Source organism: Epinephelus fuscoguttatus, linkage group LG21 (genome assembly GCF_011397635.1).
Source record: "Epinephelus fuscoguttatus linkage group LG21, E.fuscoguttatus.final_Chr_v1".
Taxonomy (NCBI): Eukaryota; Metazoa; Chordata; class Actinopteri; order Perciformes; family Serranidae; genus Epinephelus; species Epinephelus fuscoguttatus.
Genome location: NC_064772.1, coordinates 13,348,031 through 13,364,678, shown reverse-complemented (window position 1 = coordinate 13,364,678; position 16,648 = coordinate 13,348,031). Strand labels below are relative to the sequence as shown.

At 39.8% G+C, this 16,648-nt stretch overlaps 2 protein-coding genes across 3 annotated transcripts in view; one reads left to right on the top strand and one right to left on the bottom strand.

Annotated features, from left to right (window-relative positions):
* Positions 1 to 16,648, bottom strand: part of LOC125881882 (coiled-coil domain-containing protein 106-like) — a 61,779-nt gene that overhangs the window by 32,505 nt on the left and 12,626 nt on the right. The gene's annotated exons all lie outside the window — the stretch shown is intronic.
* On the top strand, positions 1,424 to 15,238 carry LOC125881890 (hydroxyacyl-coenzyme A dehydrogenase, mitochondrial-like). The gene is made up of 8 exons (XM_049565320.1): positions 1,424 to 1,540; positions 2,849 to 2,977; positions 3,080 to 3,237; positions 5,439 to 5,565; positions 6,618 to 6,707; positions 6,796 to 6,868; positions 13,016 to 13,132; positions 15,005 to 15,238. Exons 1-8 carry the CDS (start codon positions 1,424 to 1,426, stop codon positions 15,121 to 15,123), a joined length of 930 nt encoding a protein of 309 aa, XP_049421277.1. The 3' UTR covers positions 15,124 to 15,238.

The window sequence follows — 16,648 nt, the reverse complement described above, 5'->3', positions numbered from 1 at the left end:
AGCTGATCCCCATCACTCCTCATCAGCATAGTGCCGCTGCCAGTGGGCCAACAGGCTGTGACAGAGTTGTCATTAAGACGTGCGTAACAGTTGAGAGTTTCGGCATAGTGTTGTGATACAATTGCTGGCTGTAGTTAATCTTTTCTGTTTTTGTGTGTTTCCCTGATAGGCAATCTGGTTCCCTTTTGGAACCTGTTTTTCATTGGTGGTCCTTGTTTGCACATTTTTGTTGGAAATAAACTTCCTTTTAACCGGCTATTTGTCTGGCTGCCTTTTCCTTTTTTTGAAAGATCCCTCTATTTCATGGTGGATATTCTTATTCTTGAAGATGATGACAGTCTAGCTTAGGGATGGGAATTGATAGGATTTTATTGATATCAATGCCATTATCGATTCTGATTATCGATCCGATTCTTTATCGATTCCCTTATCGATTCCTCCTCTGAATTTTCTGTGTAGAAGAAGTAGACCTTACAGGTTTTTGGTGTCAACAAAACAAATTTTATATTCTAAACAAGAGATAAGTGCTTGTGTAAGTAAACAAATATGAAATTGGTCCACCGCTATCATCTAAAATGGAACAAATGAAAGAATATTTGTAGAGCATTTGTTTTCATCTACGTCAAATAACGTTACAGAATCTGTCATTGAATGCATTGTGCTATCGTTGATAGCAGATGACTTCAGTAGCTCTACTTGGTGAGAATTAATCATTCTGAAATTATTATGCTGATATTGCTTTGAATGTAACAGCATAAAATGTGCTGAAAATAGGCATTTGTTCAGCATGCAGATGGCAGTGTTGTGTAAATGTTGTTTACAAAGTCAAACTAGATGTTTGATTTTATGTGTTTTGGGCCCGCCCTGTGTTTTGTGTTTTTCCCCGTCTTTCTTTCAGCATACAGCTGACAGTTGAGAGTTTCGGCATAGTGTTGTGATACTGTAGCTGGCTGTGGTTAATCTTTTCTGTTTTTGTGTGTTTCCCTGATAGGCAATCCAGTTCCCTTTTGGAACCCGTTTTTCATTGGTGGTCCTTGTTTGCACATTTCTGTTGTAAACAAACTTCGTTTTAACCGGCTATTTGTTTGGCTGCCTTTTCCTTCTTTTGAAAGATCCCTCTATTTCATGGTGTTACTCCCCCCATCCCCTAGACCTCAGGTGGGGACGCAACATATTTGGGGGCTTGTCGGGGATCTTTCAAAAAGAAAAAAAAAAAGGTTAGTAAAATGAAAATAGTGTTGGTGGTGTCTGTTGGAGAGGTGGTGGGCTCTTTTGCATTTCTGTGCCCTGGGGCCTGTTGTCTCATACTTCACTCGCCTTGTGTACATTTGACTTTACAAAGTCAACATACAGTTTGCATAAGTATGAAGCCTGTCTGCCTGGGTCTGTTTCAGTCTTAAAGTCCTGCAGCAGGCTGATCATCATGGCTTTCTCCATTCACCAGATCTGCAGAGGTTTTTCCTCTTCAGCTGTCAGAAATGCTGTTATTAAGCATGTAACAGTCATCGGAAGTGGGCAGATGGGTGCAGGAATTGCACAGGTAAGAGATGAATTGCCTTTGGTCTGTTTAACCATGTAGCTGGCTAGAAAATAGCTTCATTATATTTAGTCCTTTAGTTCGTCACTAGTGAAGCAGCTGCTCTTTGACTTTTTAATTTTGTGACTTTTCTAGTTTGAACAAAGTACATCCATGTCTGCAGACTCAATATATTGTATGGACTTGGGACACAGCTCTGGTTTCCACTTACATTTGTTGTTTAGGTCTCTATTTATCATTGCTCCCACCTGAACATCACTGACACTGACAGCTGCGTTCCTATTTATCTTACTATATAATGACGAAAACTCTGTGGGTGTGTGTCTGTTCCACGTTTTTCTCCTCACTGACTTGGTCAATCCATGTGAAATTTGGCACAGTGGTAGAGGGTCATGGGAGGATGCAGAAGAAGCAATATTACATCAATTGGCCAAAGGGGGGCGCTATAGCCAGAAATTGCAAACTTTGAATGGGCATATCTCATGCCCCGTATGTCATAGAAACATGAAACTTTGCACAGAGATGCCTCTCCTCATGAGAAACAGATTTGCCTCAAGAACCCATAACTTCCGGTTATATAGATTTTCCGCCATTTTGAATTTTATGAAAAACACTTAAAATCGATCTCTTCCTAGGAAGTTTGAACGATCTGCATGAAACTCAGTGAACATAATCTAGTGACCAATATCTAAAGTTCCCTCTTGGCAAAAGTTGGAAAACTTACTAAAACTGAGCTTCTATAAGGCAATGAATATTGCGGAGGGCGTGGCTCATCACATAAAGGTGTATAACATCTCAAGGGTTTCACCGATCACCACACAACTTTGTAGGCATATGACCACACATAATCTGAGGGGACTCCTCCATTATTGACCCCATCAAACAAAATGGGGGCGCTACAGAGCTAATTTCTTATCTAGGCCTAACCGCCACATTGATTTTTACTTAACTTGGTAGATATGTAGAAGAGGACGCCTCAAGGTGACTGGAGAAGTTTAACTCTAATTGGCAACTGGGTGGAAAAATGCTTAAAATGGCTAAAATGCAACTGATCGCTGTGGCTCCCCCTGTGGCCGAATGTTTTGGGGTTTTCTTTTTTCCAATTTTTGGTATGACTAAGTCATGGTATGGTATGCTGTACATAATCACGGAAACTGTCAGTCAGTCATTCTGTCTGTCCCATGTTTTTCTACTCACTGACGTGCTCAATATATGTGAAACTGCACACAGGCATTGACGACTGGCATAGGTAGAAGGTGACAAAGCTACCAATGGGTATGGACTAGTCTTGAAATAATTTATTTCTCAAAGGCTGCAGCATCAACTGGCCACTCAGTGGCGCTGGTGGACATAAATGACGACATCCTCAAAAAGGCTATCAAAGGAATTGAAGGGAAACTTAAAAGAGTGGTGAAGAAGAAGTTTGCTGATCAGCCAGAGGTGAGACACAGAAGACAGCCAGACAAAATCAAAGCAAAACAGTGAGAGAGTCAAGTGTGAGTTGTTAATGGGTCATGTTGACACATTTTTTTTTTGTTTCAGGCAGGTGAGGAGTTTATTCAGAAAGTCCTGCAGAATGTGTCAACATCAACAGATGCCGAGTCTGTAGTTCAGGACACGGATATTGTGGTGGAGGCCATTGTGGAAAATCTAAAAATCAAACAGGATCTCTTTGGTCGGCTTGACAAGCTGGCACCAGCGTAAGCACTGTCCCATTTCTGGGTCATTAATACATTTATAAAAGTGTTAGATTAGAGGCTGATTGCTGTTTGTTCTGGGTTTCATGGTGCTGTATGTGTGTTGTTATTGAAAGCATGTTTCTACTGCAGTTACCAGTATTTAAAAACACAGAATAAACTCATGTTAATTTCCAAATCCAAGACCACTTGGGTCAGATGCATACAATTCAGTATAGATTAGGCCTGGGACGATCAGCAATAAAATCGTATATTGGCAATTGGAGGGTTGCCAGGCAATTTGTTGGATATCAAGGCGATTTTGAAAAACAACAACAACAACAACAACAACAACAACAACAAAAAAACACGGCACTCTACCGTGCATTAAGAGATGTTTTTGGGGAAATACATGACTGTCAGAGAAGCCCTGTTTACAAACAGACCTACAATCCATCTTCTCTCCTCTCTCTCTTCTCAGCGGAGGGTGCCCTGTCAGCCCTGCACTGACAGTGGCAGGGCGCATCTCTTTGATCCCAAGTGACACAGCCCGTTTGCTCATGCTTCAGGGTCGTTCAATAGAGTAATTACAAATAAATATTGTTTTAATGTGTAACTACTGAAATGTTCACAAGGTCTTTCATAAATTCCTACAATGTTGCGGCACTGCCGCCTTTGCAGGTTAAAAGTTAATGACAGCGACTTGAAGTGAGGAGGAGCAACACGTCTCCGGCTAGAGACGCTCACTTTTACATGTGATGCAAAATATTAAAATAACGTCATTATAACACAAAAAATATAAAAATGCGGTGGTAGGCCTAGGCTATAGCCTATATCTTTTAGCCTATTGCATTTAAGTTCCTACCGACCAAGGCCGTAACCCACCCATGTGCCAAGGATGTAACCCCCCCCTTAGCGATTTAATCGTGTATTGGCAATCTAGAGCAATGACAATCCACAATATAAATTTAGAGGCAATCGCGCAGCCCTAGTGTAGATTCACAGCTAAAACTGTGTACACACACAAAGGCAGAAATGTGCATACACACTCTTCTCCTTAGATTCATAAAGCCATGCGTATGCCTGATTCTGTTTTGTAAAACTCAATCATTGTGGCACTGGGCACACATGCACAAGCCTTATTGCACACCCACAGTTTGACACAAAAGGATGTAGAAATGCTGTGTTCACATGGAATCAGGCAAACTATAGACAGCAAATTGGGTATCATTTTAATAGATGAGAACAAGGCAGTTAAATTGGGTAAGGCAAGCAGAAAATACAAAATTTACCACTGAATGTAATGTAGCCCCCCCCCCCCACACACACACAAGGGGAAAACCTGGGCGATCTGGACAATTACTGGACATTACTAGATTAATTATATAAATGAAAAAACACTTCCTTTTTTCCCCTCAATATAATTAAATAATTATTTTTTGTAAATAATACAACGTCACCATTGCAACATGTCGTCATGCATGTTTCGTTTTACTGTCCAACTATTCTGTTGGACTGTTTTTCTTGTGCCATCCAGAGGATGTTCTCTGTCTTCTGTCTACCATCTGCCTGAGTCAACTGAATGCAACATTAAACATGCATTTGCATAGCAACACTTGTGTCCCTCCTCCTAGAACTATCAGTGAATAATATAACAATAAAAGTTCCATTTTACCGACTATGACACATTGCACGGTTCTCTAGTAGTGCCAGAGCATCATTACGCACTGCTGTAGTTATTTGTAGTGTCAGTACCACTAATTCATCACACTTGTGCACACCATCATCGCAATAAAAACTCAATCATCATTATTGTTAAATTTCAGAAGGATGATCAATGATTATTCACATTTATTCACAATCAGTGAAACTGGCAAACGACTTAAAAATGATGCTATCCATTTCTCTACCTAATTTCAAAATCTTTCATATCACCCACTGCAAAAACCCAGTGGTAGCCTGGTCTGTAGATTGCATAAGGGGCACACATTCTCACCACACATTCTTCCTTTATAAATACCAGTTTATAAGTGGGAAAGGTTAACGTATGGTTGTTGAGCTTACACATCATTTATGCATCTGACCCCAGGTCTGGGAGGGAAGAGGACATACAGTATATTACATTTGGTGGTCTTCATTAAAGACAATGAAATGGAAAGCTCCGAATGTCACATCTGCCTTTGATATTAACTGCTGTCCATACTATGTTTTATGTACTATTTTAGACACACTATCTTTGCCAGCAACACATCTGGCATTCGCATTACTGACATTGCCAGCTCCACCAGCAGGCTGGATAGATTCGCCGGCCTTCACTTTTTCCATCCGGTCACTACAATGAAGCTTGTAGAGGTACGGCCCCAGAAAAAAAAAACAAAAAAAACAGTGTCTTTAATTTTGTTTATTTGTTTGTGTAGATAAAAGAGACAATACAATATTGTTTTATACTAAGATGTAATAAAACATGCAATTGGGGTGCAACAATCAATCATTTTTCTTTGCCCATTAATATGTTGATTATTTTCTAGAATAACTGATTAGTTGTTTGGGTTGTATAATGACTGAAAATGGTGAGAAATGTTGATCAGTGTTTCCCAAAGACCAAGATGATGTCCTTTTACAAAACTATATATAAAACTAGCGCTTATTCCGTTAGCTCGATGCTAACACATAATGGGAAGTACCATGAACATGGTAATAGACATTAGCATGTTTAGCAAGATAGTTTTCACAAATGAACACTACTCTTGTGATTTCTGAAGCCTAAATGCAACTGCCATTACTAAAAGGCTAATTTTAGGCTATAAATAAACTACACCATGGTTGCATGATTTCAAAGTTGCCTCCTACAAAGATGCTTTTTCTTGCATTGAACACTAGGAGCGTACTCCCTATGCTATATGTAAATATATACAGAAACCAAAATCATGTGGAAACTAGGTGTTAGTCTTGTCATCGTATTGATCATGTGATTACAGCCTTCCTGATTTCGTGGGTTGTGCACAAATTATTGACTCATGATTATGTGGGAAATAGACAAATTGTGGTGCATTACTTTTCGGAGGTATACATACAAACAGCACATGAGAACAGCCTGGAACAATTGCAATATTGTGCATACTGCAAACAAGCATATAAAGACATCTGCCAGGAGCTGACGTCAACTTGTCTCAAAAGAATGAGAAACAAACAAAAAAAAAAAGCCCTTGGAAACAGTGTTCAGAACAGTCTGAAGCCTGAGGTTTTTGCTCACAGGAATTACTTTTTTTCATCTAGGTTTACCTCATTATTTGAAACTTTGGCCATATTTAATATGAACATCTGACACTGAAACATTATGACCATATCAGGAAACACCTGGGAACATCTAGAATCAAAGTTGCTTAAGTATCAATCTTTTACAGATCATCGCGACCTCAGAAACAAGCCAAGAGACTTTAGATTCCATTCGAAACTTCAGCAAAATTCTCGGGAAAACACCAGTGTCCTGCAAGGTAGGATTTACTTCATAATGTCATTACAGCTGTTATTTCTCAAAAATATTACAGCCCACTCAGCAGCATCCAACATCTCTTTCATCAGGATGAACCTGGATTCATTGCAAACCGCCTAATTCTTCCCCTCTGGTTAGAGTCCGTGCGGCTGGTTGAGAGAGGTATGTGTATGAGCAATATCAATTATAAAATTGCCATGGTTCGCTTATTGGAATTGTTTACCATGAAAAAGTATAACTATGTTTCTGTGGGATTTTAAGTGGGAACACAAGACTGTAAAATAACATCAGTCATTTTGAGAGGAATTGAAAGTCATTCTTTTCTTTGTTGTAACTAGGGATGGGAATTGATAAGATTTTATTGATATCAATGCCATCATCGATTCTGCTTATCGATCCGATTCTTGATCGATTCCCTTATCGATTCCTCCTGCGAATTTTCTGTGTAGACAAACTAGACCTTACAGGTTTTTGGTGTCAACAACATAAATTTTATTAAGTTTCTATTCTAAACGAGAGATAAGTGCTAAGTAAGTAAGTGCAAAAAATATGAAATTGGTCCACTGCTATCATCTAAAATGGAACAAATGAAAGAATATTTGGACAACATTTGTTTTCATCTACATCAAATAAAGTTACAGAATCTGTTAGTGTTGTCAAAATTGTGACCCACAGTACAATACCAGTGAAAGTATCACGGTTCTGAGTAGTATCACGCCTTTCGTTTCTGCTGCTGGTTGAAATTTGTACTCGCACAGTGTGCTGAATGATTTCTTTTGCTCACACAAAACTATTTTTAGTCGCAAATGCAAGTAACGTTAAAATGCTCACACAGTAGAGCTCTGCAGTGGAAAACAATCACTGTAGCATTGGTGGTGTTTCCGCCCTTGCATGTAATTATGGTGCTGCAAAAATTGCACGTCATGCTGTTGTGATGAATGAAGTCTTTTTTGGTGAAGTGTAGCCAAGCTTTCCACCGCTTCTGTCTCTCCACCATTACGTCTTCTTTGTTGTTGAACGTACTGCTGACTGACGAGCGTGACGTGCGTCATCGATGTAAAGATTCGGCGTAATGAAAAGAATCAATAAGGGAATCGTTAAGAATAAAGGCTAATGATGTCGATGAATTGAACCAGTTGGAACCGGTTCTTGATTCCCATCCCTAGTCTTAACACATTTGTATGAAGGACTAGAACTAAATAAAATAGCAGAACAGAGATTAGGGCCTTTTAATGAACAAGTCAAGAGTTAACATACAAGTAATAATAAAACATACTTTTAGTACCCATATAAAATATTCACAGGTAACAGATGGCTGAATTAACACTTAAAGCCCCCTTTATTTATCGTTTTTCCTGTTCAAAGTAGCTTGCCAGTGTAAGTATGTAAGGTAAGTACCCATTCAAATTTCATTTTTAGGTCAACCTTCAAAGTAATAATCTTGAACATTTTCAATTAAATAAATGTCTGTCAAGTAGCCGTTTATCCCCAAATGATGTAGGCCGTAACACACAATGATTGAGCCTATGGTCCACTGATGAAAGCCCTTGCATTTGCAGTACTAAGAACTGGGCGTCTGTGGCAACATTTCCAGGAAGGAACACAAGCGGCGCACAGATATTGATGATCTGCTCTGGCACACAGCAAAACACACACACACACACACACACACACACACTATGCCCTCATCTTGCCAACTGCAGGGCTCATAAAATGAGCTGATATAATAAAAAAAAACCTGCCAGCTTGGTTTCAAGCCTTACGCCACATTCACAATGGACATGAAAGCACCTTGATATATTAATTGTCACACAAGGAGTTCTCTGGCCGTGTATTATTAATTGTCATTCTGTAGAAGTAAGAAGGGGTTCCATAATCTACAATTCATAAGAATAATTTATCTCAACACGCCACTTTTCACTCTCTTAACTATGCTGGGTTACAAACAGCATTAAATATTTAAGGGATAGTGCAACCAAAAATGAATTTCAGCCATTATCTACTCACCCATATGCCGATGGAGGCCCTGGTGAAGTTTTTTTTTTGTCTCAGTCGAAACTGTGTAAAACACTCACTCTTTCCAGTTGGTAGATCTGCCATCTAACTAGCTCTCCGCCATGCGCTCCAATCGCGGCTCTTTTAAAGGGAATGAGAGGTGACACTCTGATTGGCTTATTGAATGATATGCCCAAAACACACCCATGACTAATTCACAGAGTAAGTCCAGCCCTTTTAGACTCTCCGCCATGGCGCGCAGTCTAAAAATGTGCTGTCTAACTAGCAAGTGACAGTGACACGCCCATGCGCTGCACACCTGGCGCTTTGTGTTTTAGACCATTTAAATAGGGCCCTTAAAGGGATTGTGCACCCAAAAATGAAAATTCAGCCATTATCTACTCACCCATATGCCGATGGAGGCCCTGGTGAAGTTTTAGAGTGCTCACATCCCTTACAGAGATCGGAGGGGGAGCAGCCAGCACACCTAATGGCATACAGCGCCCCAGACTAACATCCAAGAACACAAAATTGAATCCACAAAGTATCTCCATACTGCTCATCCGTAGTGATCCAAGTGTCCTGAAGCCCTGACATAAAAAGTTGTTTGGAAAAATGTCATATGAACTCTGTTTTTAGCCTCACTGCAGCCTGTAGCTCTGACTGCTTCTCTGTGCTCCGAGCTCACGTGTGTGCGCTCAGGGTGATCGGTGATCTCTGAAGAGCAGCAGTCTCCTCAGTACTGATGTCCAGATTCTCAAGTGCAGGCATCGCCAATTCCCAGTCTGAGCAGCAAAGACTTTCCTCATCCGTTGGCATTGCTTTGCATTTTAAACTACACCACTAGGTTTCCAGTGCTCGACTCCAGTATTCTGCGGCTGGCTGAGGCTAATGAGCTGCGGCGGCTGCTTCGTCCAGTAGCCTGAGTTCCGCGTCCGTATACTCGGGCTCAACAAACAAATGCTGTTCCTCCTCAATTTCAAGGTCTTCAGACATGTTGGGCTGTCCTTTGCTCAAAGACCATAGTGCAAATTATCTTTTAGCTACTAGTTACCGTTGTCTCCCCCTGCAGTGCACGTGTCACGTGATATAAACACGGGTAAGCAAAGCTCATGCTTTCGCTGGTCTTACGCAGGCGCGCACACGTGAACGCTGAGCACAGAGAAGCAGTCAGAGCTACAGGCTACAGTGAGGCTAAAATCAGAGTTCATATGACATTTTTCCAAACAACTTTTTATGTCGGGGCTGCAGCACACTTGGATCACTACGGATGAGCAGTATGGAGATATTTTGTGGATTCAATTTTGTGTTATTGGATGTTAGTCTGGGGCGCTGTATGCCATTAGGTGTGCGGGTATGCCACTCTACCCGCCGATCTCTGCAAGGGATGTGAGCACTCTAAAACTTCACCTGGACCTCCATCGGCATATGGGTGAGTAGATAATGGCTGAATTTTCATTTTTGGGTGCACGATCCCTTTAAGGGCCCTATTTAGATGGTCTAAAACACAAAGCGCCAGGTGTGCAGCGCATGGGCGTGTCACTGTCACTTGCTAGTTAGACAGCACATTTTTAGACTGCGCGCCATGGCGGAGAGTCTAAAAGGGTTGGACTTACTCTGTGAATTAGTCATGGGTGTGTTTTAGGCATATCATTCAATAAGCCAATCAGAGTGTCACCTCTCATTCCCTTTAAAAGAGCCGCGATTGGAGCGCATGGCGGAGAGCTAGTTAGATGGCGGACCTACCAACTGGAAAGAGTGAGTGGTTTACACAGTTTCGACTGAGCCTTCAGTCTCCCTCAAAAGCGTCAGCAGCACGTCGGATGACGCTTCTGAGGAAGACTGAAGGCTCAGTCGAAACTGTCAAGCAGGTAAAGAAACATCTCCTTAACTCTTTTGTCTGAAGAAAAGAAACCGAACATTTCTTTAAAATGGTTGTGTTCAGTCATAGCGTAACAGGTAAAATCAGCGTGGCATTAATTAGACTACTTAAAGTATGGAAACCTGATCACTAATACAAGAAAGATCTTACTAAATAGAGTGTGCCAGGGCTGACGTCAAAACCCGGAAGTTTAGCATCGCGCTGATTCCCGGAAGAGAAAGTGGATGTGATTTTTGCATTGCGTTTTGGATTATATCAGAAAATAAGCTCTGTGGCTAACACAAGTTTATGATACTTACAGGTTTTGTTCAGCGAGATAATCTTCACATATGAACACCTTCCATACCGCATTTGAAGCTTAAATGCGATTGCCAGAAGTAAAAAGCTAACGTTAGGCTTTAATGGACTACATGACTACTCCACGGTCGCATGACTCTTGACGTCACCGCCACTAAGCTTTCAACTGATTTCGGCCGCTTTATTTTAAAAACATTGTATAATGGGGAAATCGGACTGTTTAAGCTAAATAAGAAGCTGTAATGGCGGACTGCCAGCACTCTCGCCTGTTCGGGGGTGATGATGTTAACTGTCCCCGACAGGGTTTTTAGTCGTATTGAGCATCTTGTTAGCAACCGCCTTTTTTACAACACGTAAAAGCTTCAAAATTCACAAGTTGGGTATTTACTGACGTGTTTTATGTCGTAGAACAAAACCTGAAACTCGCTTAGGCTATTGTTAACCACAGACCTTATTTGAGGCATTTTACCAAAATCCCATTCAAAAAATGTATTGACTTTTAGACGAGAGAACCAGAAGTGCTAAAAGCGCTAACGGAGTTCCGGGTTTATTGGCACACTCTATATCTGTGGAATATTATTCAAACCTGTTTTCATCATATAACAGTGCACAGCTGTCAGGACTGCCGCCGAGCTCCCCAAGGTGCTGATCCTGCAGCTAGGACCTGTTCAGTGTTTTCTCCCCCACCCACATTTGTTAATTGTTTTCACATGTTTCCTAGAGCTGTGTTTTGCCTCTTATTTGCATGTGTGTCCTCTTTACACTCAAAAAACAATATAATAATATAATATAATGTAGCCTAGTATATAATGTAGCCTAGTATAACATGTTAAAATAAATGCAACATGTGGGCTTTGGGTTTCAATCAAAAAAATCAGTTTGCTTACCAGGCTACAGATGACGCAGCTCTTCTGCCAGCTGATTCAATTCAATTCAATTCAGCTTTATTTAAAGTGTAAAATCACTATAATCATGGTCTCAAAACACTCTACAGTTCACATAGACAATAATACATTAAAAAAATACAAATTACAAATAAAAAATACAATTTACAAATAAGCACAATTATTTACAAAAACAATTAAAATAAATAAAAAAGTGCTATCAAGTTGTACCATATGCTTGGGAAAATAAATAGGTTTTTAGTCTCGATTTAAAGATGTCAACGGATTCTGCATCCCTTACTGATTGGGGGAGCCGGTTCCAGAGAAGTGGGGCACGGTGTTGGAACGTATGGAATGATTAGTTCAGATAAGTATGGGGGTGCTAGGCCATGTAGAGATTTGTAGGTGAGTAAAAGCAGCTTTAAGTCTGATCTGGACTGGATCAGGAGCCAGTGAAGAGTGATTAAAGCTGGGGTTATATGATCATATTTCCTGGTTTTGGTTAGTATATCCTGGCTGATCTCTCCTTGTCCGTGCCGCTGCTGGCGTATTTGGGTTAATTGGGCCTTCTTAAGTCTCTCTGTCTCTCTCTGTCTCTGTCTCTGTCTCTCTCTCTCTCTCTCTCTCTCTCGACGTCAGTTTCCATATTGACAGACACCCTCAACCTGACAAGTGTGTTAAAATACCTACGTGTGTTGCCATGATTGGTCAGATAATTTCACATTTCATTTGTCATTATTACAAATTATGATGATCATTATTACTGCGATTAGATCATTCTGATTAATGACTGAGACGTGTTTCTGATAAATATTTTAATGTGCACAATAATAACCTTTCACATTGTAATCATATTTTTATTTGTTATCTTTTGCATATGTGTGGCTGCTCCGTGTGTGTCTGAGCAGAGTGCACGCGCGTTGTGCACCCGCCTAGAGACGCATATTACTAAGTTGTTTAACAGCGAAATACTGCACCGTTGACTTTAGACCAGGTTTTTGTTGGTCACTGGAAGCGCAAGTTCATTTGCTAGTTAGACGACGAGGGCGCAGGGCGTGAAAATGACAACTGCGCCTGCATCTAAATAGCAATGGCACTTGCAACATGGATTATGCGCCCTCTGCCGTCCGCTTTAGACCATCTAAATAGGGCCCTAAGGCTCTAATTCAGTACCAATACTGTTTTGTAGTTTGGGGTTGATTTCTGCAGCTTTGCATGGTTACTGTTTTGTTTTGCCGTTTTCTCCCTCAGGTCATGGATCCATAGAGGACATTGATACAGTCATGAAACTTGGTTTTGGTCATCCCATGGGACCCTTTGAGCTCATGGATTACGTAGGAACTGACACCTTAAAGTCCATCATGGACGGTAAGTAAAGCTATGTGGAAAATATTTGGGGTGTAACAATCCATCTATCTGTATCGATATAGCAATTCAGTGATCAACGATCCAATATCATTGATGCAAAGTGAAGATATCCATATCATCATCTTTAAGATATGGCTTTATTTTGAAAGTCTGTGTCACTGTCAAACAGGGCCAAGCAGATGATGACAAGCAGCCAAGAGAAAGATGACGAGAATAACATTATTTACTCAGGAATAAATCAGCAGAGTGGAAAATATTTTGGATTTCAGAGAAAAAAAGAGGCCAACTATCGCTATTCTCTCTCTCTCTACCTCCTTTTTGTAATCTGCACTATCAAATCACTGCGTCTCAAATCGAATACTTCTGTACTTATACTTGATATTTTGAGTTAGCTGACTACTGTGGTGAATGCGAAAGCATTGTTCAAATACATATGTATTTGCTTTTGGAGAGAAGCAATCAGTCTATTTACTGAGTTAATTCTGTTAAATATGTTACCTGATCTTGCTAGCTAGCTAACAGCGGCACACTTTATCATCAACCATTTATGTTATATGCTGTGGAGTAAGCTATATAGTCATAAGCCCTTGAGATATTGTGCTCACAGGAGTGAGACAGATGCACAGTCACGTTGACCTTGACATTTGACCACCGAAATCCCATCAGTTCATCACTGAGTCCAAGTGCATATTTCTTCGAATTTTGAAAAAAAATTCCTTGAGGTGTTTCTGAGATATCATGTTCACAAGGATGGGACAGACGGACAACCTGAAAACATAATGCCTCAGGCCACAGCTGTCACTGGTGTGGAGACATAAAAATAGATGTTACCAACCAGTAATCAGATAATCAGAAATACTCTTGCTTTATCAAAGAGCAATATTAAATATACAAAAGAGAAAATAACACAGGACTCTTATATGAACATCTAATTGGTTTCCTTTTTAGAAAAATCTACATCATTATTGGTTTAATTGCAACAATAATTAGGCTCCAACTGCTACTTACATCACATGACATTTTGCCTTTTGGAGAGTTTTATGCATTGTTGTAAGGTGAGAACTGTGGGTGCATGTTCTTGCGTGTGTGTGACCATCATGATAATAACATAAATGAAGCTCAGGCTTTCACAATTGACTGCAGCATTTTATCTTCTTTGGTTATGTCCCTAATTTTGCTCAGCTTTGCTCAAGAAAAGAAACACAGAAAATAAAATGCTGTAGTCAGTTTGTGAAAGTCCAACCGTCCAACCAGTCAACAAATTAATTAACGTTGTTCAAAGGGAAACATTTCCGATTTCCAACAGCTTTGTGTCACTGCAGTGTGGGCAGTTTGTGCAAAAGAACGTTGTTTGGCTTCCCTCCGTGCTGACATTAGCTCCCCGTTCATCTGCTGGCAAGGGTCCAAGGTTTGCCGGCATCCTGCGGACTTTTACTGGCAAATGCGGGGAGCTTCAGACGCTTGCAGCCCGGAGGGAAGCTAACATTGTCAGATTCTGTTGGGTCTGCTTCGTGGACAGGATGCTTCATGCTAAGGTGCTATTGTGGTGAGCTACTTCAGTTTCATAGCAGACACGACATATATTAGACAGACATATTTACAAAAAACAAAAAATAAATAAAATCAATCAGTTATAACATTTCAACTCAGGACCATTACTTGTAAAAGTATTTTACAAGTATTGGGTATTTTTACAGTGTGCTATTAGTACTTTTACTTAAGTAAAGGATCTCAATACTTCCTCCAGGATATGACTAATTTTTCAGTGTGTGATAACATGAGACTGCTGCAAGGAAGGAGAAACAAAGATAATTCAAATGAACTTACAAATTAAATGTAAAACCCTATTCATTTTTGTTATTGCACATCTAGGTCTTCATGCTGCGAATCCTGACCTCTCAGTCTTTAACCCGTGTGAACTGCTCAACAAGACGGTTGCAGAGGGCAAATTGGGCAGAAAGACAGGAGAAGGATTCTACAAGTACAAGTAATGTTCTCAGAAAACAAGCCATCCAAGACTGATAAGAAACAGTGCTTGTGCCTTCTATAATTCCTAACTCACTTTAACTTGTACTTCTATTTCTATACTAGCTGATATTATTTGATTTATAATCATTTTGTGTTTTGTTTTTACTTCTTTATTCATTTGAATTAATTTCTGTTTTTTTGTGCTGCAACACCTGAATTTCTCTTTGGATCCATGAAGGCTTATCTTATCTTATAAAGACTGGCCTTTGTCTGTCATTACATTATCTTACACACGCACTGAATTACTTCTTTTGTGTGTAGAGACATTAAATCTGACAGATTTCATTAAATACTTGTCTCTTGTGTCTCTTCTTGTTGTCAATGTGAAAGGTGTTGACTGCTGTGTAGATACACATACGGACCTGGGTGATATTTATGTTTAACATGAAATATGAATGCTTCTTATATCTGCTAGCATCAGTCAAATTAATATTTGAAATCCAACAACAATATCACTTGAGATGGAAGATAAAACTTTTATTGAAGTTACTGTAGAATACCCATCAGAAATTACCTCAATCCAAAGTGACGTCTTAAACACAATGGAGGATTGTGCTTTTTACCTCACGGGGTCCCCCTACAGACAAAAAACGGTATTGTCTGTTAAAACTGTCACACACTGTCACTGTGCACATGCATTTGCTGACAAGCCAACAATACCAGTGAACTTCCTGAAGCTGGCCGTGTAACGCATGATCATCATGTCTTCAGAACAGATAAAGTAGCCTTATAGAGACAGAGCACAACACGTCATAATCTGAAAGCCATGCCCCCAAAGGGGAAACGAGGCCCGCTTTCCCGTCTGCTTCTTCGCTCATTCGCTATCGTTCTGCCTCCGCAGCCGTAGTGTTAATTTTGACAAGAATTTTTTAATTTCATTTTAGTCTTAGTCACTCACCAAAGACTGGATTTAGTTAAAGTCACATTTTAGTCTTTTAGTTTTGTTTTGTTTTGGTTAAAATTTCTCAGTGGAAATGAGTTTTAGTTTTAGTCTCATTTTAGTCTTTTGACGTAATTTCACAGTTTTGTTATACTGTAATAGATTTTACAAAAGGATGTTTGTCATGGTAGTAAAAACTCCATTGTAAGCATACCTTTAACTGTGTGTTTAGTCATTTAAACTAAGAATGTACTATATTACTCTTGTATAATAAAAATGAATGTCTAAGGCTTGTTAGAAAAAGTGCAAAACATAATCATGTCCTTCACAGGTTCTTGTTTATTTTCTGTACATTTGCACAACAAATGACTTACAATCTGCAAGAATAAAGCTCCAATCCTCTTAAGACATCAAAAGAAGATCATAACAGCTTAACTGTTATGCCCATTTTAATTTAGTATTTTCTTACAAGGGCATCAAAACCTAGCCAACACATTTAATCATATGCCCATTTTAATTCAATGTTTGTTAACACTCCAAGCCCCTCCAAGGGCCGCAACGGTCATAGTAATTTCATTGTTTATGCTGTCCGTGTGCTCAGAAGCACA